Here is a 21827-nt window from a genome sequence, read left to right as displayed (position 1 = left end):
CGTCAGAACCAGCAGGACGGGCTCCATCCTCTGTCTTTTGGTCCAGGCGGCTCATTAATAACCCAAAACATCCGGAACACCTGAGATGAAGAATTTCCAGACAGAAACTCTTAAGACAGAACGGGTCGGCTTTATTGGAACGTTGCATTAATACACAAACTGATCAGAACGTCACGTCTGAATTTATTAAAAGCTGCTGCAGGTTCTGTTGGTACTGGTACTGGCATCAATTCATGGACTGAAACATAAAAACTTTTAGAAGCAAAAACAGACTCTAAGCGGATCAACGGAACCGGTTAGAACCGAGCAGAAAGAAAAAGTTGGACAAAAGCTCAACAATCTGTTGTACCTATAGGGGAACTGAGCCTGAAGTCCACATTATTGTTTATAAATATTCTTCCCAAAGGTCCGAAGAACCAGGAATACTCTTGGCTTTTCCCATATTTCAGAAGAAAATACAAAAGAAACAACGAAAATTCTGGATAAATTTCCCGGCTGATCCGTTTGGTTTTGTCTGAAAATCATGGAACCGGGTCTGACGGCGCCGCTCAGACCCTCACTGTCCAGAGGGTCCAGCAGGTTAGGACATGACCCCAAACACGGGGTTATGGCGGCAGATGCTCGGTCCGATCTCCTCGTAGTCCTTCTTGGTGTGGCAGACCTGGTAGAACTCGGGCTGAAGAGCAGAAGAAGACGTTAGCTGACCAGAAACTGATACAGCTAATGTTAATGTTAATGTTAGCACCCACAATAGCAGCCAATGCTAATGTTAGCACCCACAATAGCAGCCAATGCTAATGTTAATGTTAGCACCCACAATAGCAGCCAATGCTAATGTTAATGTTAGCACCCACAATAGCAGCCAATGCTAATGTTAATGTTAGCACCCACAATAGCAGCCAATGCTAATGTTAATGTTAGGGTTAGCTTACTGCTTATGTGTTGGATGTGAGGTAATGGGAGGTGAGAACTTGTCATGCATGTTGTTAGCTATGTTAATGGCCACCATTGAAGTGTGGATGCTAACATCAGTAGTGTGGTTATTGAGTCAACAGCTAACGCTAATGTTAGCGTCTGCAGATGCTTACCGTCGATGCCAGCATGGATCCTCCGAACCACACGGCGTATCTCTGCATGTGATGAGTGACGACCTGAACATCGATTGGTTTGGGCTGCAGAGAGAACAGAACCAGGCTGATTAATGGAAATAGAACCGGAAAGCAAAGCCTGGAAGGTTTAACAGAGATCCACTGTAAAACAAGGCCTGGGAACTTTGCGGCGGCGGTTCCCACCTTGAGCTTTCCTCCGCTCAGCTCCTCGCTCAGCTTCAGCCGGGCGTCCACCGTCCTCTTCAGGTCTCTCTGGAGCCGCCGGCCAAAGTCCCTGAACATGGTGGAGCCTCCGGACAGAACCACATTCTGAGGAAGGAGGAACATTTGGCTTATGGACCCGCAGAACCTGACCAGGCCGGGCCAGACCGGGACGCCGCGGTTACCTTGTAGAGCGGACGGCGAACGTCGATGGGACAGTTCTGGATGACCTCGTCCACGACCTCTGAGATGGGCTGGGTGAAGTCCGGGTTGGCGAACTGGGACCAAAGACGGGTCAGAAGGTTCCGGCAGTCGGGTCGGGTCGCCTAATGCGGGCAGCCGGACCCGCTGCGTCGCTGTGCAATAATAACCAGACTGACCTCTGGGTGGAAGAAGATCTCCGGGCCCAGGAAGCGCTCATAGCCCACGTCGATGGTAAACTCCTTCTTGCTGACGGCGTTGACCCCGGTGTATTGCTTGATCCATTTGGACCCGTCCGAGTCGTACTTACTGAACTCTTTGACCAGGTCCGGACACACGTAGCTGAACCGTTCCTGAGAGGGAACGAGACGGGGAACATCAGAGGGATCATGGAGCTGATCCCTCTGATCAGCTCCATGATCAGATCCATGATCAGTTCCATGATCAGAGGGATCTGATCATGGATCCCTCTGATCCATGATCAGAGGGATCATGCTTTAACCAGCTTCAGTGAAGCTTCAGTGGATTTCTACCTGCTTAGTTTTCTATCAGCTGATGTTCATATCCAACTAAAACAGGCCAACAGCACCACCTGGTGGCCACATGAAGAACAGCAGAGCCTGTTCTATCTTGATGTCAAACAGCCAGACTGATCCAATCAACCTTTACGTTAATATTCAGGGTGATATTAACATTCATCTCCGTCCAGATGAGGACTCACCTTGACCGCCTTGGCCGTCTCCAGGGACTGCTCTGGGGGGACGCCCACCTCCCTGTCCCTGAGCAGCTGCTGGGTGAAGTAGGTGATGTCTCTGCCAGCGATGGGGATGTGCTTAATGCAGCTGCCGATCACGTAGCCTTCAGCCTGGGGCCGGAGAGAAAAGAGAGGACAACAGGGGACAGAGGACAAATGATCAGGAAATCGGCTCTTAAATATCAGGTTTTTGTTCATTCATCCTTTTCATTTGGACTGTTTTCATGTTTCCAATACATTCAGTGTTAACATTTTAATTTTAATAAAAATGTTATTAGAGCAGAGGCAGCAGATTAAAAAACTTCTCTGATGCTGAACGGAGATCCTTCAGAAAAATTGAGGAACACAACTGGTTAACGTTTAGAAAACTGTTAAACCAGGTCAGTAAAGCAGAGCTGGGCTTTAAATGCAGCATCAGGTCGACCTGCAGTGAGCCACAGCAACCACCAGGTGGCACCACACATACAGGACAACCAGAAACAGCTTCCCAAGTCTGCAGCAGGTTTGGACCTCCAGGCCACCGTACAGAAACACCTGCAGCATCCAACAGGGAGACCCAAGGGGGACAGGGGAGACCCAAGGGGGACAGGGGAGACCCAAGGGGGACAGGGGAGACCTAAGGGGGACAGGGTGACCCAAGGGGGACAGGGTGACCCAAGGGGGACAGGGGAGACCTAAGGGGGACAGGGTGACCCAAGGGGGACAGGGGAGACCTAAGGGGGACAGGGTGACCCAAGGGGGACAGGGGAGACCTAAGGGGGACAGGGTGACCCAAGGGGGACAGGGGAGACCTAAGGGGGACAGGGGAGACCTAAGGGGGACAGGGGAGACCCAAGGGGGACAGGGGAGACCTAAGGGGGACAGGGGAGACCTAAGGGGGACAGGGACCCAAGGGGGACAGGGGAGACCTAAGGGGGACAGGGTGACTCAAGGGGGACAGGAGGAATGCCGGGGGAACCCAAGGGGGACTCACCACAGGAATGACGTGAGTGACGCCGTCTCCGCTGTCAATGACGGTTCCGGTCAGGGTCCGCTCTCCGACCTGCCTGGAAGTCCAGGAGGCTGCCAGCGCCAAAACCGCCTGCAAGACACAGAGAGGGGATCAGAACCATGAAACAGAACCAGGAGCAGCCGGATAGAACCAGAACCTCTGACCTGCACGGCGATGTAGAGCCCCGGGACGTTGAAGGACTCGAACATGATCTCGGCCGTATATTCTCGGTTCTCCGGCGTGTTCAGAGGAGGTTCTGTCTGCAAACAGGAGGTCGGGTCAGACCCATAGAGCAGGCCGTGAACCAGGCCGGGTCTGATGGCCCGTCCAGAACTTACCAGCAGGAAGTAGTGGTCCTCCGGCTCGGCCCGCAGGTACTTGAAGATGACCTGCTCCATGAAGCGCTCCATCAGGTCCCAGTCCTCCACGATCCCATGGCGGATCGGCCACTGGGGCAGGAGAGGTCAGAGGTCAGTAAGAGGACAGCAAGACCTCCTGGCCCAGAGACCAGCTTCACCGACCAGAAGGTCCAACAGAACCGATCTAGCTCACAGCATCAGAGGAACTCTGGATGAAGGATCGGACCCTGACCCTACTGATGACCCTCACTCTGTTTGGACCTCCAGAACCCGTCTTGTCCACCAGTACTCAAAGCAAACATGGACCGCACACAGCTGAACCGGTCCAGTTGGATAAAGTGCAAATACATCTAACCGTCCAGAAGGTTCCGGAGGCGTGACCCCTGAGGTTCTGGCCAAACCTGACAGCTGAACTCTGACCTCTTACCTTGGTGGAGTACGTGGGTTTGTCCACAGCTTCATCACCGATATAGAAGTCCAGGTCATCCACTCCCTTCATCATCCTCCGCTGGGCCTGATCGCCCACCTTCGCCGACTCCTTGATGGCGATGCCTGAAGAAACAAGAAGGGTTAGGAAGAAGACTTCCCGTCCGCAGGAGGAAGACTTCCCGTCCGCAGGAGGAAGACTTCCTGTCCGCAGGAGGAAGACTTCCCGTCCGCAGGAGGAAGACTTCCCGTCCGCAGGAGGAAGACTTCCCCGCAGGAGGAAGACTTCCTGTCCGCAGGAGGAAGACTTCCTGTCCGCTGGAGGAAGACTTACTGTCTGCAGGAGCAAGACTTCCCGTCTACTCACATGAAGGAACGATGAACTGCGGTTCGGTGTTTCCTGCGTAGCCCAGCTTGGTGTAACTAAGAGAAGAAAACAGCCCAGTTACTGTTGAACCCGGCCCAGAGGTTCTGATCGGCCCGGTTATTTTAATCTGCTTATGGTTCCAGTTCTGGTTGGGCTCCAATAGGAAGTCAATGTTCTCCATGTTGTTTCAGGTTCTGGAGAACCTTCAGTCCAGGCACAGCATTTATGTCAGAATGAGGTCTGGACTTTGACTAGGCCATTCTGTTGAAGATCTGCTGTGTTCAGCCCAAGCTCCACATCACCACAACGTCACCACTTTCCAATTGGGTCCAAATGTCCACTGGTCTGTCTGACCCAACAAAACCCTTCCAGGTCCAAACAGCAGCTCTAACAATACAGGACATGATCCAATAACCTGATCAAAGCACTTCCTGTTTACAGACAAACTTCTGAGGAAGGGCTCCTGATCCGGGCCAGAACAGAACCCAACATGATGCTGCCCTTCATCAACATCATCACCACCAGAGTGCCGCCTCTACAGAACGTTTCCCTGGTCCTGCTGCAACCCGTCTGATTTCAAAGAACAGTCCCAGCATGTCGGCTGCAACCTGCCGCAACACGCCGCAAATATGCAGCGATCGCAGCCGGGGAGCCCAACCTGTGGCACGGTTCTGATCCGGGTCGGTACCGCACACTGCTGCAGCGTCACCATCACGACCTGTCCGGCAGAACCCAGAACCGCTGCAGAACAGGAAGTGAAATTCTCACTTTGTGGACCACAGACACCGCACTGTCTGCTCTGCAAACATGGAGCGGCCATCTTGGAGCGGCCATCTTGGAGTGGTGGTCTCTCCTACTTGGCTAACCCATACAGCAGCAGAAGTCTCAGCACCGCCAGATAGTTTTGTTCAGATCTTCAGACTATTGTCGTGAGCTCGAGGGTTTACGTTTCACAAGTAAGATGGACATATTACCGTTTATATTTTGTGAATATAATATTACTAAACTGTATAATATCCACCAGCAAACAGCAGCTAATATTGGAGAGTGTTTGGTGTAACACCGGTTCAGCTATGAAGGCCAACAGAGACTTAGGAAATCTGAACAAGTTTGAATTATTGCCTTATATTGGTTTAGATTAGTGGCAAACTGTAATTTATGTGTGATTGTTTCACTGTTACAGTAAGATGGCTCCTGTTTTAGGTTTCATAAAGACGATGTGAGGAAGAGGAGGCACTGATGAAGGTCTGAAGCTCCTCGGCTGGAGAACATGATAAAACCTGTATAGACATTATGAATATAACCAAGTTCATCATTATTTAATCATCTTTGTTTCTCTATGATTGTATATATTTATATTATATTAAAAAATTAGGACTAGTTGTGTCTCTGTAAAAAAGTCATCATACATCAATATCAAAATATTCTAATCTGAATCTTTTCAGATTCCCACTAAGAATATTTAAATATGCTGAAACGATGGATCGGTTTCTTCAAGAATAACTTTCTTGTCAATGGAGCTTTGATAGATGTTTCAATGAGGTTTACAGCAAAACAACTGTGAAAATCTGTTCACTATTTTGCGAGTTATGATCCATTAAATGTGCTGGAGATTCACTGCGCCGGTCAGGCACATAAGCAGCTGACCGCTCCAAGATGGCCGCTCTAAATCTCGCTCTATGTTGTGGACTGTGTTCTTTATTTATGTGTATGTTGTGGACAGCAACAGCTGATGACATCATCAGAACCTGAGCTGAGCCTCTCAGGAGGACGGACTGGGTCAGTCCGCCATCGCTCCTCCAGGTTTCTCAGAGTCTTTCAGCTTTCTTTGGCCTCTGGCACTTTCCTCCGTTTTCTGCACGAACCGAACCATTTCAGAACCGGCTGAACATCAGGTCCACTGACACAGTCCAGCCAAACTCTTAGGAGGCTGCTGGCCCATAAGGTTCTGCTGGACCGGATCACAAGTCATCCACAATGCAAAGTCCAGAAAAATAACTGAAAATCATCCAGAAACCCAACAGATCAGAACCAACTAAAAACCCAACAGATCTACTATCCAGAGCCACCGTAAGGGAGAACAAGGATGGCCTTTTTGCACAGTACTGCATCGGCTCCAACAGAACCAGAACTCATTTTTTGTTTTTGCAGAACTGGGTCAGAGCTCCAGACTGGTTTTCAGCCAGAGGGAAGTGTCTCCACAAGAATTGGATCCAAATGTCCAGAACCAGAACTATCCCTGCAGAGCCGCAGGGTGAACCCAGTGTCAGAATCAGAACCGGGTCCTGTAATGTCCCGGTATAATAACGGGGTTCTGGTGCCGAGTTACAACCATATATGGACTAAAAAGGCTGAATGAGGAAGTGTCGGCTGAGTGTAGGAAGTAGCACCGCGCATGCGTAGCTGAACGGATTCATAATGTTTGGTTTAACTGGGAAATGAGGGCAGCTATCGCGAGACCCTGGAAGAAACCGACCCGTAATAACTAAAACGGTTCTGTTGGTTCCGTTTGTTCACCAGGTTAGAAACAGTGCTGTCAGTCAAAGTTTGGTAAACAGAACCGGGGACCGAGCGCCACGGACCGGGGACCGAGCCCTACGGACCCCGGACCGAGACCGAGATGCTTACCCCGTCCCGCAGTCCACCACACACGCCGGTAACCGTCCAGCCATCTCTGCCCGGGTCTGTGCTGAAGCGCTGCTTGTTGCTGGAGGACGGGCGGAACCTGCTCAGCCCGCACACAACCGTTTCCTCTTCCGCGCTCGGCTTCGGCAGCCAAGGAGAAGCAAGATGGCGGAGGCGGGGCGGCTGTCACTCAGCGGGGTCCGCTCCTCTGCAGCCAGCCGGCAGCTCGGGCGGCCCGAGGGCAGGCGGCGTCACCCAAACGTTTCAGGTCCGCTGTTTGGTTCAAATCCCGGAGGTTCCTAAAAAAGAAGCTCTTAAGCTTTTAAACAAATAGTTTCTGTGTTTCCTTAAATGTTGAAGAATTATTGTTTGGCTGTAAAGTCATGTTTCAGTTAATTGAATAAGTCTTGGGTAGCGGTAGGCCCCGAAGCAGTCAGTTCCTGACCTTTGACCTTTGCTGCATGTCTTTCCGGTCTCACTGTCATCTCAGTTTCTATTTGATTATTGAGAACAAAGTCACTCTAGTGTCACTAAACTGCATTCATTAACAGAACAAACTTACCACAGAAGATGCCAAGTTGTAAATAAGTTGGAGGGTTTTTTGTTAACTTATCTGAAATCAAGTTGAATAAATCCAGTGAAACAAAGGAAGATGTCTTGTGCTTTTTTTTAGTATGGATTTTGATAAAACCGGAGAAACTGAACATTTCTGCTGCAGGAATGGAGCCGCATCCAAACGGCTCAGCAGCGTTTCCATGTTTCATCTTGCTGGATCTCAGTGGGAGGAGTTAGTGCAGCTCCTCTAAAATCAGATCTGCATTATGAAGCTCTTCTGTCTCCTGCTCTGTCCTGAGGGATACCGTAAGGCTCCGTCTGGGGTCACCCATATTTTATGTTGTAAAAACAAATTTTACTCACTGAGTAAAGCTGTTTGGGGTTTTTTGTTTTGTTTAATGTCTTGTGAAGAAAGAAGTTAATAACAGCACGCTGTCTTCAATGCTGCTGATTTAAGAAGAAACAGAAAGTGGAAAGTCCAAATAAACCTGCAAGTCTTTTACATGTCAGCCATATTGAACTGGACTTTGGTTTGGTGATTTGTTGTTTTCCGTGTCAGAACTTTGGGGACACTTCCAGCTGGGGTTAGTTTTTTTTTTTTCATATTTTTCCCACCATGACATCATTAACATAAATGAGCAACAGGGAGAAATAATGTGCTCATTACTGGAAATCATGAATATCATTTTCAACTAGTTTTGTGACTTCATTGTATTATGAATTTTCATATTTATTTTCATTGTAGCTGTTACATTGCAACATGATCGTTATAACTTAGAACATTGAGGAACTCCACCCACCCAGCGCACCTCCTGCTACGCTAGCATGGCAATGGTGCAGACCTAGTGGAAAAAAATCACTGAATAAGAAATATGAATCTGTCTGTCTTTAAACCAAAATTATCAGAATAACATACATAAACACTTTATGTGTGTATGGAATTAATGTATATCTTAACTGAGTTTAACTTTTTGAATTGAATTATTGGCTCTCCGTGTGAATGTGAGGGTTCTCTCTGGGTACTCCAGCTTCCTCCCTCAGTCCTAAAACATGACTGTCAGATTAATTGGTCTTTCTAAATTCCCCTTTGGTGCGTGCGTGCGTGCGTGCGACCTGTCCAGGGTGACCCCGCCTCTCACCCGGAACGTTGGCTGGAGAGGCAGCAGCACCTCCTGATGGACAGGGGTTAATGGACGGATCATAGATGACCACAGGTAAATGCACGTTAAGTTGGCCAATAAAAAAACAATATGACATGCTACCAAAAAGAAGAAGAACCTCCAGAAGAAGCTGGGATGACATCAGGCCACAAAAAACATCTGAACGTACTGAAGATGAAGTCTCTACAATAAATAATTATTAATATTATATTATTAATATTTATACACTTGCTGCAAGATTTGATATGCAGGAGAAGAGATTTGAGGAGCATGCAGCTAAATCTGTGCTGCGATCGGAACCAAGGTCCGTCTGGGCTGGACCGACCCGTTTCATGACCTGGCCTCCTCATCCAGATCTGAATCCTGTTTGTAGAAAACTAACTTCAGATCGCTGGGGTCTTATTCAAAAGAGGAATCATTTCTTAGTTTACAACATGAGAAAAGTTTTTCTCATATTGCTGTGAGGTCCAGCCAATGTTTCCTCTGAAAGCCACTTTATCTTTCATTTGTCTCAACTCCAGGGTCTCAAAGACAATGGAAAATGAAAATCCTTCTGGACCTTTTGTCCATCTGATGTGGAAACTTTGCAACATTTATTCTTTTCTTGTAGTTATGCATCTAAATTTTGGGAGGATCTTCATAATTGGTTACTAACCAACAATTTAAATATTCCAACTTTAACTTCCAACAGTGTGTCGTTTTTTTCTGTGTTCATGTTGCGTTTTCTGTGTCTCGTCTCCTTGATTACCCTCTGTGTATTAATCCCCCCTGTGTCCTTTGTTCCTCATCTCTTTTTGTCTCTTTCTGTTGCATGTTTAGTTGTTTGCTGTCCTTCGTATGTCCAGTGCTCCCAGTTCTCCCAGTGCTCCCAGTGCTCCCAGTGCTCCCAGTGTTGAGCTCTGGCTTCTGCTCAGCTGTGCTGCCTGCGTTGTGGACGGTTTATGGACATTTTTGGAAACTTTGGAAACATCATTTCTCTCCTGCCTGGGCCTCATAGCGTCTGCCTCACCAAATCGGGAAACAATGTTATATTTGTCATTTGTCTTTTGGACACAAAATTGGAATTTATAGTTAATAACCTGATCATTATGGCCAAATATTACCTACAGAAATGTACATTTTTGAAAATGATCCACAGCCTTCGATGTTACCAAAAAATAATTCACTTCTGTTCAACAACTCTGTAAAAATGACTGAGACAAAGATGCTGCTGTGCTCTGTTTGGTTTTTGATATTTATCCATTTGTTGATTAAGACGTCGTACAATAACTCCAGCTGCTTATTTATGTTTATTTTGTTTTCAAATAATCACCTGTTGTGTCACTTGCTCTCATGTCTTTATGTAACCTGTTGGTTCTTTGCTGCCAGTCACTCAACATACTGTGGCAGACGTGTGTTTGTGTTTGACTGTTTCTGCAATAAAGTTTTGTTAAAAAAACCCAAAGCTGATCTTTGACCTCAGCAGCTTCAGCTGTCGATGATGTGAACGAACCAACAGGTTGATAAAGTAAGCAGGTAGATGCAGCAGCACCATGGAAACATTTGGACTTTCAGATTCTGCTGAGACAAAGTCCTAAAGAGGCGCCGTTAAAAAGTCATCTTTAAATTTATTGTTCCATTTTCAGCTGGTGGAAGAGGTGAAGTGATGATGACTTCATCATGAGGAAGAGGAGCCAGTCACCACCGTCAGTCATAGTTTATGTAAGAAAGCCGCAATATTCAGAAAAAATAGGTAGAATATAAATCTGCAAACATTGAGGAGAAAAATGAAACCACAAGTCAGTACAGATAAAACATATATATATATATATATATATATATATATATATATATATATATATATATATATATATATATATATCGTCAATCTCAAGTTGGGGGGAGGGGATACACGGCCCCAATGAGCGAAACAGAGCTGAACGAGACAGCTGCTGACCTGAGAGAGAGAATCATGACCCGAATGACAACCAGGCCTCCCCGGCGCCAATTACAACGGCTGAGTGAAGTACCATCAGAAAGTCTCATTGAGAATGTGAATGCAGCATTGAGAACGATCCCTACCAACACCATAACAGAAACCAATGAGCTGATCTACAACTCAGCATCAGTGATCCTTGAGATACTTGGCTATAAGAGCAACCATGAGACCCAATACCCACCATGGAAAAGACGGTTAGAGGCTAAAATCAAGGTAACAAGGAGGGAAGTGAGCCAACTGTCAGAGCTCCACAAGGGTACAATGAAAAGACCAGTACCCAGAAAGTACAGCCAGATGCCCCTACCTGAAGCACTTGAAACTGCCAAACAGAGGCTCCAAGCCTTGGCCAGCCGCCTAAAGAGATACACAAGGGAGAATGAATCCAGAAGGATTAACCGGCTCTTCTCCACTCAACCAGCTAATGTGTACTCTCAATGGCAGGGTAATAACAACAGAGCAGACAGAGAGACTGAACAATACTGGAAAGGCATATGGGAAAGGGAGGCGTCCCACAACAGCAATGCACAGTGGCTGATCTCTCTACGAGAGGACAGTGGCCGGTAACCATCACTGTGACAGATGTTCAAGAAAGAATCTCAGGTATGAAAAACTGGACAGCACCAGGGCCTGACATGATCCATGCCTACTGGCTAAAGAAACTCACTGCTCTCCATGAGCGACTGGCAGCCCAAATGAACCAGCTGCTACAAAGTGGGACTCACCCTGAATGGTTAACTGAAGGGCGAACAATCCTAATCCAGAAGGATCCATCAAAGGGTCCAGTCCCACCCAACTACCGACCAATAACCTGCCTCTCCACAACCTGGAAGCTCATGTCAGGCATCATAGCGGCCAAGATAAGCAAACACATGGATAAACACATGAGCACGGCACAGAAGGGTATCGGTGTAAATACCAGAGGAGCCAAACACCAACTCCTCGTAGACCGCACAGTTGCCCGAGACTGCAAAACCCGACACACCAACCTGTGCATGATTGCATTGATTACAAGAAAGCCTATGACTCAATGCCGCATACTTGGATCATTGAATGCCTAGAGATGTATAACATCAACAGGACTCTGAGAGCCTTCATTGCAAACTCGATGAGGCTGTGGAAAACCACCCTTGAAGCCAACTGCAAACCACTTGCACAAGTGTCCATCAAATGTGGCATATACCAAGGAGATGCTCTGTCCCCGCTACTGTTCTGCATTGGCCTGAACCCCCTCAGCCAAATTATCAACAAGACTGGCTACGGATACCGACTCAAAAATGGGGCCAACATCAGTCACCTCCTCTACATGGATGACATCAAGCTGTATGCCAAGAGTGAGCGAGACATCGACTCACTGATCCACACCACCAGGATCTACAGCACTGACATTGGGATGTCATTCGGACTAGAGAAGTGTGGTCGGCTGATCACAAAGAGGGGGAAGGTGATCCGCACAGAAGGAGTCTCACTCCCACAAGGAACAATAGCAGACATAGAGGACAGTTACAAGTACCTAGGTATACCACAAGCAAATGGCAACCTCGATGAGGTCACAAGGAAAGGAGCCACAGCTAAATACCTCCAACGAATAAGGCAAGTCCTGAGAAGCCAGCTCAATGGCAAGAACAAAATCCGTGCGATAAACAGCTATGCCCTGCCAGTAATCAGATACCCTGCTGGAATAATCAGCTGGCCAAAGGAGGAGATAAAAGCCACAGATATTAAGACTAGAAAGCTACTAACCATTCATGGAGGGTTCCATCCCAAATCCAGCACCCTGAGACTGTACACGAGCCGCAAGGAAGGAGGCAGAGGACTAGTGAGTGTGAGAACCACTGTCCAGGACGAAACAACTAAGATCCATAAATACATCAGGGACAAAGCCTCAACAGACAATGTGCTCAGTGAATGTCTCAGACAACAGGGAACGGAGGTTGAGGTGCCAGAGTACCATCATGGGAGGACAAGCCCCTACATGGGATGTACCACCAGCAAATAACCCAAGTGGCTGATATCAGTAAATCCTACCAATGGCTGGAAAAAGCTGGACTCAAGGACAGCACAGAGGCCCTCATCCTGGCCGCCCAGGAACAGGCCCTAAACACCAGAGCAATAGAAGCCCAGATCTACCACACCAGACAAGACCCAAGGTGTAGGTTGTGCAAGGAGGCCCCTGAGACAGTCCAGCACATCACAGCAGGGTGCAAGATACTGGCAGGGAAAGCGTACATGGAGCGACATAACCAAGTGGCAGGCATAGTGTACAGAAACATCTGTGCAGAATATGGACTGGAAACCCCGAGATCAAAGTGGGAAACACCCCAAAGGTGGTGGAGAACGCCAGAGCTAAGATCCTGTGGGACTTCCAGATCCAGACAGACAGAATGGTAATGGCGAACCAACCAGACATTGTCGTAGTGGATAAACAACAGAGGAAAGCTGTTGTGGTAGATGTAGCAATACCAAGTGATTGCAACATCAGGAAAAAGGAGAAACTGGAGAAATACCAGGGCCTCAGGGAAGAACTGGAGAGGGCCTGGAAGGTGAAGACCATAGTGGTGCCTGTGGTCATCGGGGCCCTCGGGGCAGTAACCCCCAAACTGGAGCAGTGGCTACAACAGATCCCAGGAACAACATCAGACATCTCAGTCCAGAAATGTGCAGCAGTCCTTGGCACAGCCAAGATACTGCAGGACCCTCAACCCAGGCCTCTGGTAGAGGATATATAGATCTATATATAGATCTATATATAGATCTATATATAGATCTATATATATATATATATATATATATATATATATATATATATATATATGTATATATATATATATATATATATATATATATATATATATATATATATATATATATATATATATATATCCTCTGGTAGAGGATATATAGATCTATATATAGATCTATATATATAGATATAGATCTATATATCCTCTGGTAGAGGACCTGAGCTCAGAGGATAAGAACCACCCGCGGTGGGTGAGAAGGGAATTTTATATATATGCAGCATATAAATGAAGTGGACTGAAAAGAATTTGAAATGATTCCAAATTATTAATCTTATTAAATCACATCTTCAGTAAATATCAAGAAAATAATTTAGTGAAACTGCTTTATTTGCTGAAACATCAAATGTTTTATTCAATTTTTACTCAAAAGTTACAGTTAAAATTTTATTTCTGAAGATACAAGAAAAATATACCAAGAAATCAGAATAAACCTTGAGGGGGAACAGATGAAATACTTTGAAACCTTAAAAGGTTTAATAAACCAGTGACTCATCAATTCCGTGACTAAATTATCAGATTTAATGTTTTCTTGCATGAAACACTTGTCATGTTTTCATTTTGTCACAAAAGTGTTTATTCATCTTTAAGCATTGTAATTTGTTTCCTTTTCTGCACCTTATCACATCATTGTTCTTTATTATTATGTAGTAAACGAACAGCTGTCATTATTTGCAATAAAGATTCAAATTGAATTATAATCCTGTTACAACCAGTTCAGGTGTTTCCATGTCCAATATGGCGGACATTTTGCAGTGTCTAGATAGCCAAGACAAACTTTAGCCTGTCAGCTAATATCACAATGTTATTTCATTATTATTATTATTTTATTTTATTATACGCTGAAAAAGTTGAAGTTGTATTAATAAATGTTAGTAATAACATGAATAAAAGCGTTAATAACTGTGGCGGTGCGGTGGGGAATATTTTTCTGTAATTTTCTCGTTCCCTCATATTCAGAGTTTGCTTCCTGCAATATTTACTGGTCTATTTGCAGCTATACTGTCATGATTTAACATTTCCAACATATTTAAAGATGGTGCTAGAGGGTGAACTCAGGGAAGCTCATCTGTCCGAGTGTCAATTGTCTCCGGGCCACTTATTGGTCTGTCATGATTATTGATTTATTCCATTTTGATTATCAAACTTCACAAGAACTGCGACACACTGACAAAGATCCGCTTCCTCACATGCCACGCCCCTCACCTGCCCTTCACACCTGGTGAGGTCACATCGACACGCCCACCACCCAGGTGTCCCGTCATATCAATAACTACTTATTTCACTCATATGAATGAGTGAAAACATGTTCATTATTATTAAAACCCTGATTGAAGGTGGATTTATTGACTGCATGTTTATGTCTGAACATGAAAACAGTTTCAGATCCAACTGGGACACAATCCAAAGTGTGTCATTCCCAACAAATACTTATGGAACGTTTCCGTATAAATCATGTTTGTGGTGCATTTCTATCCGAAAGAAAAAGAAACAAAACTTTAGATATTTCACAAAGAGATATTAACATTCATGGAATAAGCTTGTATTAAAGCAGAGATTATGGCGCACAGTATTCAGTTATGAACTGATCAGTACATTGTTGCGAGGGAAAGGCAGACTGCTCTTACACTCAGGTCTTACTTATTTTTATTGAACACCAAACATTTTTAGATTCATGTGTATTGTCATTTGTATCTATTTAAAACAAACACATCATAAAAATTCATGAATACAACCACTTAACAATATCAGAAAATCTGTAGCCAACGTGAAGAAAAGCCATCCATCTCATTATTGACCAGAAACAGGAACATTTCTTCAGACCAATCTCAAGAAAATCAGCAAAGTTACAGTGAAATGGAACTAAAATCTGGTTTAAAAAGTTTTAAAACCACATCAGGCTGCAGGACCAGAAATGACTAGTAATGCACATCAAACATGTTTTATTGTCATGAAGCAGCCTGCACAAAAATAAAACTAAAATTCAAATGTTGTTCAGATACGAGTTTTGTTCAGTCTGAGGATCTAATCTCTGTTGCTCCTTTAAAAACATTAAAGTTCTAAATCAAAAAGCTTTCATGAGAAACTGCTGTTAATAAAATTCCTCATAAACATTGATTTATTGAAATGGGTACCAAAACAAGTTATGGGACCCAAGTTATAATTTAACAGCTTAGTTAAATGATAACTTAAGCTGTTTATTTTAGGCCTTTTTTAGTTTTGCCATATCGGTGAATGGAGAACAACAGGAAATGAATACCTGGGGAGAATCATAACTTTAACATAACACTTAAAGCACCAGGGTTCATATAGAAAATGTTCAGATTTTATTTAGTGCTTTTAAAAGCTCTGTGTTGAAAACAGTGAGAAATAAAGACATAACTTCAGATTCTTCTATCTGTTCTGGGCTCCACTTGATCCTCCATCCAGTGTCTTATAATTCACTAAAACTTACTGAGCTAAATATTAATGAGACGTTTGCTGCCTTCCACAAAAAAGCTCGTCCATCAGTGTTGCTAATGAGGCAGCTCATGATGGTTCAGTCAAAGTAATAAAATGACCAGCAGTCTGATCTTTATTGTTAATGATCTTCTTATTGAGCAGTGAAAGGAAATAAAATGTTTATTTGTCTTTTGCTGTAAATATTTACTTACTGGGGTTTTTTTTTTTTGTTTGTATTGCAGAGCCACAGCTAACAGCTGGCAGCTAACAGATAGCAGCTAACAGCTAATAACTGCCCGCGGGGTCCTGCGCGTCACATTTTCACTGGCTCGTTGCTGTTTACAAGTTTTAGTCAGGCACAGCAGCGGCTGCCCCGAGGGGTCCTGCGCGTCACATTTTCACACACGTGTTAAGGAACATGGCGGACCTTCAGATGAAGCTGCTGCGAAAGAAAATCCAGAAAAGGACCGAAAAGAACCGGGAGAGGAAACAGAAGCGGAGAGAAGAGGAGGCAGGTGAGTGATCCGGAACCGACTGACGGCTCCGAACCGAACCGGGAAAGAACCACAGGTTCAGGTCTGATCCGAAAACTGGCTGAGAGTCATAAGAGCCCACCGGCTGACTACAACGCAAACCTAAAAGCTCTTTTAATCAGTTTATCAGTCTCATGGTGTTTGATTGAGAAATGTTCTGGTTCTGGGCGGGTTCCGGGGGTCCATTAGGTCCAGCTGGCGGTTTTTCAGGAAGCTGTTTCTCAGAGTCCATCAATAAGGCGTTGAAGAGGAAACTGTCCCGACCGAGCCCATCCGAACCTCACGAACCGGTTTCAGACTTATTGTCATGGAGATCATGGAGATCTGGGGTCAGGGGTCATCCCGAGTCTCAATCTGATGCCTTATTGATGACCGTTAATTCATCTGAAACTTTGACAGTTTAAATCAGGAGAATAAAACGTTTATTCAGTCTGGGAACCAAAACTGATGGAAATAAAGATTGATCATTTACCCTGAGCCTAAACTCTAGTCCTGGGGGCCAAACTCTAGTCCTGGGGTCCAAACTCTAGTCCTGGGGTCCAAACTCTAGTCCTGGGGTCCAAACTCTAGTCCTGGGGTCCAAACTCTAGTCCTGGGGGCCAAACTCTAGTCCTGGGGTCCAAACTCTAGTCCTGGGGTCCAAACTCTAGTCCTGGGGACCAAACTCTAGTCCTGGGGACCAAACTCTAGTCCTGGGGGCCAAACTCTAGTCCTGGGGCCAAACTTTAGTCCTGGGGTCCAAACTCTAGTCCTGGGGTCCAAACTCTAGTCCTGGGGTCCAAACTCTAGTCCTGGGGGCCAAACTCTAGTCCTGGGGACCAAACTCTAGTCCTGGGGGCCAAACTTTAGTCCTGGGGACCAAACTCTAGTCCTGGGGGCCAAACTCTAGTCCTGGGGGCCAAACTCTAGTCCTGGGGGCCAAACTCTAGTCCTGGTGGCCAAACTCTAGTCCTGGTGGCCAAACTCTAGTCCTGGGGACCAAACTCTAGTCCTGGGGGCCAAACTCTAGTCCTGGGGTCCAAACTCTAGTCCTGGGGTCCAAACTCTAGTCCTGGGGGCCAAACTCTAGTCCTGGGGGCCAAACTTTAGTCCTGGGGTCCAAACTCTAGTCCTGGGGTCCAAACTTTAGTCCTGGGGGCCAAACTCTAGTCCTGGGGTCCAAACTCTAGTCCTGGGGTCCAAACTCTAGTCCTGGGGACCAAACTCTAGTCCTGGGGACCAAACTCTAGTCCTGGGGGCCACCATCCTGCAGGCTTTAGATGAGCCTCAGGTACCAAACACTGGATCCAAACGGCTCCATGACCTCCTGCTGATGACCTCATGACCTCCTGCTGATGACCTGATTATGCAGTTGGACAATATGGCTGACATTCCTATTTGAGCTCCAACCTGACTGAACAATCTGACATGTTGCATAAAATGCTGAATTTTAAATATAACAATGTTTCTGGCTGGGAAAACATTTATTTCTCTTTCATTACCAGAGTAAAATAAGTTAAGAGATGAAAATCAGAGCTGTGATAGTTGGAGAATAAAGTTGTGATGTTGGTGGAATCATGTCGTAATTTTATCATAACTCCGTAAAGAAAAACAAAGTTTACGTTGAAATTACATTTTGGTTTCACTTCATTCCTTTACATGTTGATGTTTTACAAATAAAATATCAAATCATTTTACCTACGATGATCCCATCCTAACCTGTCGGTTCTGGTTCTGGTGCAGGGAGGTCCAACGGGCCGGATGCGGAAGGCTGGGAGGAACCAGCTGCTGCTGCTGGTCCAACAGAACCAGAGCGGAACCAGCAGAACCCGGCCGAGGAAGAGGAGGCCGAGGAAGAGGAGGCCGAGGAAACTCCTCTGAAGAAACAGAAGAAGAAGAAGAAGAGGAAGCTAGCAGAGGGAGCCGCAGGTAGAGTCCGCACCAGGAAGTAGACTGGTTTCACTGGGTTTACTGGTTTCACTGGGTTTACTGGTTTCACTGGGTTTACTGGTTTCACTGGTTTCACTGGTTTCACTGGGTTTACTGGTTTCATGTTTCAGTTTCAGCTGAGAAAAAAATCAGGACTGAGGAAGAGGATGGATTGGACATTACTGATGAAGCTGTAGTGGAAGAGGAGCCTGAACTACCCACAGGACTGACAGGTAAATGCTCAGCTGGTCCCTGAAGGCACCGCCAGGTGGCGCCGCCTTCCAGCGTTGGCGATGACGTTGACCCGCAGCAGAAGAGGAAGAGCTGTAGTCTCCATCAGGATGAAGCTGACCTGCCGCTTTCTGTTCAGGCGCATTCGAGGACACCTCGTTCGCCTCTCTCGCCGGCCTGGTGGGTGACCACATCCTGAGGGCGATCAAGGAGATGGGCTTCGAACACATGACCGAAATCCAGCACAAAACCATCCGCCCTCTGCTGGAGGGAAGGTGAACTGCACCGCGGAAAGCATCCTCCGGTGATGTCATCAGGCTCTCCTGATGACATCACCGAGTCCTAATAATGACATCATCAGCTCATCCCATCGTTTCTCCTCAGAGACATCCTGGCTGCTGCTAAAACTGGCAGCGGGAAAACATTGGCCTTCCTCATCCCGTCCATCGAGCTCATCAACAAGCTCAAGTTCATGCCCAGGAACGGTGAGTCTTCCTCCTGAGGCTCCGCCTCCTTGCTCTGCGTCCCTACGCTGAGGCTCCGCCTCTTCCGCCCTCCCTCAGGTACCGGCGTGGTGATCCTGTCTCCGACGCGGGAGCTGGCCATGCAGACGTACGGCGTGATGAAGGAGCTGATGGCGCACGACGTCCACACCTTCGGCCTCATCATGGGTGGCAGCAACCGCTCCGCCGAGGCCCAGCGGCTCGCCAACGGCGTCAACATTCTAGTGGCCACGCCCGGCCGCCTGCTGGACCACCTGCAGGTGAGACGGTGGAACTGCAGGCTAGTTCTGCACCAGAGACTCGGTTCTGGTTTTGGTTTCCTCCCAGTTCGTCTCCCAGTTCGTCTCCCAGTTTACCTGTTGTCTCCTCCCAGAACACGCCGGGCTTCATGTTTAAGAACCTGCAGTGTCTGATCATCGACGAGGCCGATCGGATCCTCGAGGTCGGCTTCGAGGAGGAGCTGAAGCAGATCATCAAGCTGCTGCCCAGTACGTCCCACCGCAGCGCCGCGTCCCGACCCTCAGAAGCCCCCAGTGACCCCTTTTTTACCCCGTTTGCCCCGTCTCTGCAGAGAAGAGGCAGACGATGCTGTTCTCTGCCACCCAGACGCGCAGGGTGGAAGACCTGGCACGGATCTCCCTGAAGAAGGAGCCGCTGTACGTCGGCGTGGACGACCACAAGGACAGCGCCACCGTGGACGGCCTGGAGCAGGTAGGCCTCTGACTGACGGAGCCCGTGTGACCCCTCTGACCCCGGCTGACCTGCCGACCCCCGCAGGGCTACGTGGTGTGTCCGTCGGAGAAGCGCTTCCTGCTGCTGTTCACCTTCCTGAAGAAGAACCGTAAGAAGAAGCTGATGGTGTTCTTCTCCTCCTGCATGTCGGTCAAGTTCCACTACGAGCTTCTCAACTACATCGACCTCCCGGTCATGGCCATCCACGTGAGCTCCTGACCCAAACCGACCCGGCTGATCGGTTCCGCTGGGTTTTGACCATCCCGTTTCTCCCCACAGGGCAAGCAGAAGCAGACCAAGCGGACCACCACCTTCTTCCAGTTCTGTAACGCCGACTCCGGCATCCTGCTGTGCACCGACGTGGCGGCGCGCGGCCTCGACATCCCCGAGGTCGACTGGATCGTCCAGTACGACCCGCCGGACGACCCCAAGGTCTGCGCCGGGCAGGGTGGGCGGCACCGGGTGGCTAGAACTCTGACCTCTGACCTCTGTCTTCGTCCCCTTCTGCAGGAGTACATCCACCGGGTCGGCAGAACCGCCAGAGGCATCGACGGCCGCGGCCACGCCCTGCTCATCCTGCGACCCCAGGAGCTGGGCTTCCTGCGCTTTCTGAAGCAGGCCAAGGTGATCGCTAACCCCGGCATGAACTCTGACTGACCTCTGACCCCTGGCTGACTCCCTGCTCTGCTCTCTCTGCTTCAGGTCCCGCTGAGCGAGTTTGAGTTCTCCTGGAGCAAGATCTCCGACATCCAGTCTCAGGTAAGAACCCAAACCGATTCTGTTCTGAGCTGGTTCTGACCCGCTTTGAACCGGTTGTGCCTCTGTCCATCCAGCTGGAGAAACTGATAGAAAAGAACTACTACCTGCACAAGTCGGCCCAGGAGGCCTACAAGTCGTACGTCCGGGCCTACGACTCTCACTCTCTGAAGCAGATCTACAGCGTCAGTACCCTGAACCTCCCCATGGTGGCGCTGTCCTTTGGATTCACCGTGCCGCCCTACGTTGACCTCAGTATCCTTTTCTCTGCTGCTCGGGTCTAGTCAAAACCTCAATAAAGCTGATCATTTCGCCTTTTCGTGAAAGTCCGGTTCATTTGTGGAGGTGTGACTGGGCTTCCCCTCCTGGCCTGTGGGGGCGCTGCACCAAGAACCACTGCAGGAAACGACACTAAAACCTCTGAAGATGCTGAGAGCAACTTCCTGTTTCACCAGATGAAACAAGATGGAGGCGTCAGAGTTTAGTGCTGGAGGATTTCTCTTTATTTCTGCTGCTATCGCTAGGCTAGCACGTTAGGTATGGTTGGATTTACCCAGAATGCCCTGTGCTGTGGTGCACTTCCTGCTTTTGGAGCGGTCCCTGGGCCGGTTGGCGTTCACATTCAAACTGAGATCAGACCAAGGTTTGGAGGGTCAGAGGTCAACCAGCATCCACACCTCACAACCGGACCGGCTTTTATAACAAGGGGAATGGAGTTGGGTTGGACCGGACCGGACCGGTGGCCGTAGTAAAAGCAGATACTTGAACTAGGATCTCTATTAAGTTTTTAAGAATTGAATCAGATTTTTACCTGCTGCTCTAAATTCACCCAAATGTCAAATCCTGAACCAATTCAGACTGAACAGAAAATCAGATTTGGACCTGAATGATTAAAGCTTCATGGTTTTCTGGTTCCTCCTTGACTCCGCCTCCTCCAGACGTTCACAGCAGCAAAGGCCGGAAGCTGCAGAAGCGCGGCGGCGGCGGCGGCTTCGGCTACCAGAAGGAAAAGAACGTCAGGAAGTCCCGGATCTTCAAACACGTCAGCAGAGGGCCGAGCGACCGCCGACAGTTCTCCCGCTGAGCTGGCGCCCCCCGCTGGGCTGGCGCTGCGTGGCGCCCCCTCCTGTAAATGTCCTGTAAAACTCAACATTTCTAATAAAGAAAACAAAGTTTTGTTTCTAAGCTTTATTTCACC

General features: G+C 47.5%; 2 protein-coding genes across 2 annotated transcripts; one reads left to right on the top strand and one right to left on the bottom strand.

Annotated features, from left to right (window-relative positions):
- Positions 1-110: 110 nt before the first annotated feature.
- On the bottom strand, positions 111-7213 carry LOC129374595 (actin-related protein 3-B). The gene is made up of 12 exons (XM_055053104.1): positions 7037-7213; positions 4409-4464; positions 4043-4167; positions 3595-3705; positions 3421-3516; positions 3239-3346; positions 2233-2376; positions 1691-1864; positions 1496-1588; positions 1293-1418; positions 1089-1172; positions 111-676 (listed from the first exon to the last, which is right to left on the bottom strand). The coding sequence occupies exons 1-12, from the start codon at positions 7078-7080 to the stop codon at positions 581-583; spliced, it is 1257 nt and encodes a 418-aa protein (XP_054909079.1). The 5' UTR covers positions 7081-7213; the 3' UTR covers positions 111-580.
- An 8530-nt stretch (positions 7214-15743) lies between these two features.
- On the top strand, positions 15744-21806 carry ddx18 (DEAD (Asp-Glu-Ala-Asp) box polypeptide 18). Its single transcript, XM_055053099.1, has 14 exons — positions 15744-16481; positions 18222-18407; positions 18539-18640; positions 18778-18913; positions 19023-19123; positions 19202-19401; positions 19515-19629; positions 19713-19852; positions 19919-20080; positions 20153-20305; positions 20384-20497; positions 20576-20632; positions 20707-20884; positions 21568-21806. Exons 1-14 carry the CDS (start codon positions 16385-16387, stop codon positions 21711-21713), a joined length of 1887 nt encoding a protein of 628 aa, XP_054909074.1. The 5' UTR covers positions 15744-16384; the 3' UTR covers positions 21714-21806.
- Positions 21807-21827: the final 21 nt, after the last annotated feature.

This window comes from Poeciliopsis prolifica, unplaced genomic scaffold, assembly GCF_027474105.1.
Source record: "Poeciliopsis prolifica strain line A6 unplaced genomic scaffold, Auburn_PproV2 SCAFFOLD036, whole genome shotgun sequence".
Lineage (NCBI taxonomy): Eukaryota > Metazoa > Chordata > Actinopteri > Cyprinodontiformes > Poeciliidae > Poeciliopsis > Poeciliopsis prolifica.
This window is presented reverse-complemented; position numbering and strand designations above follow the sequence as displayed.

Coding starts and splice junctions, on each gene's coding strand:
- LOC129374595 (XM_055053104.1), bottom strand. CDS start 7,080: ATGGCTGGACGGTTACCGGCGTGTGTGGTGGACTGCGGGACGGG. Junction 4,465..7,036: donor GTGGTGGACTGCGGGACGGG/GTAAGCATCTCG, acceptor TTCTTCTCTTAG/TTACACCAAGCTGGGCTACG. Junction 1,173..1,292: donor TGAGCGGAGGAAAGCTCAAG/GTGGGAACCGCC, acceptor TTCTCTCTGCAG/CCCAAACCAATCGATGTTCA.
- ddx18 (XM_055053099.1), top strand. CDS start 16,385: ATGGCGGACCTTCAGATGAAGCTGCTGCGAAAGAAAATCCAGAAAAGG. Junction 18,641..18,777: donor ACTACCCACAGGACTGACAG/GTAAATGCTCAG, acceptor CTTTCTGTTCAG/GCGCATTCGAGGACACCTCG. Junction 20,498..20,575: donor GCTTTCTGAAGCAGGCCAAG/GTGATCGCTAAC, acceptor TCTCTGCTTCAG/GTCCCGCTGAGCGAGTTTGA.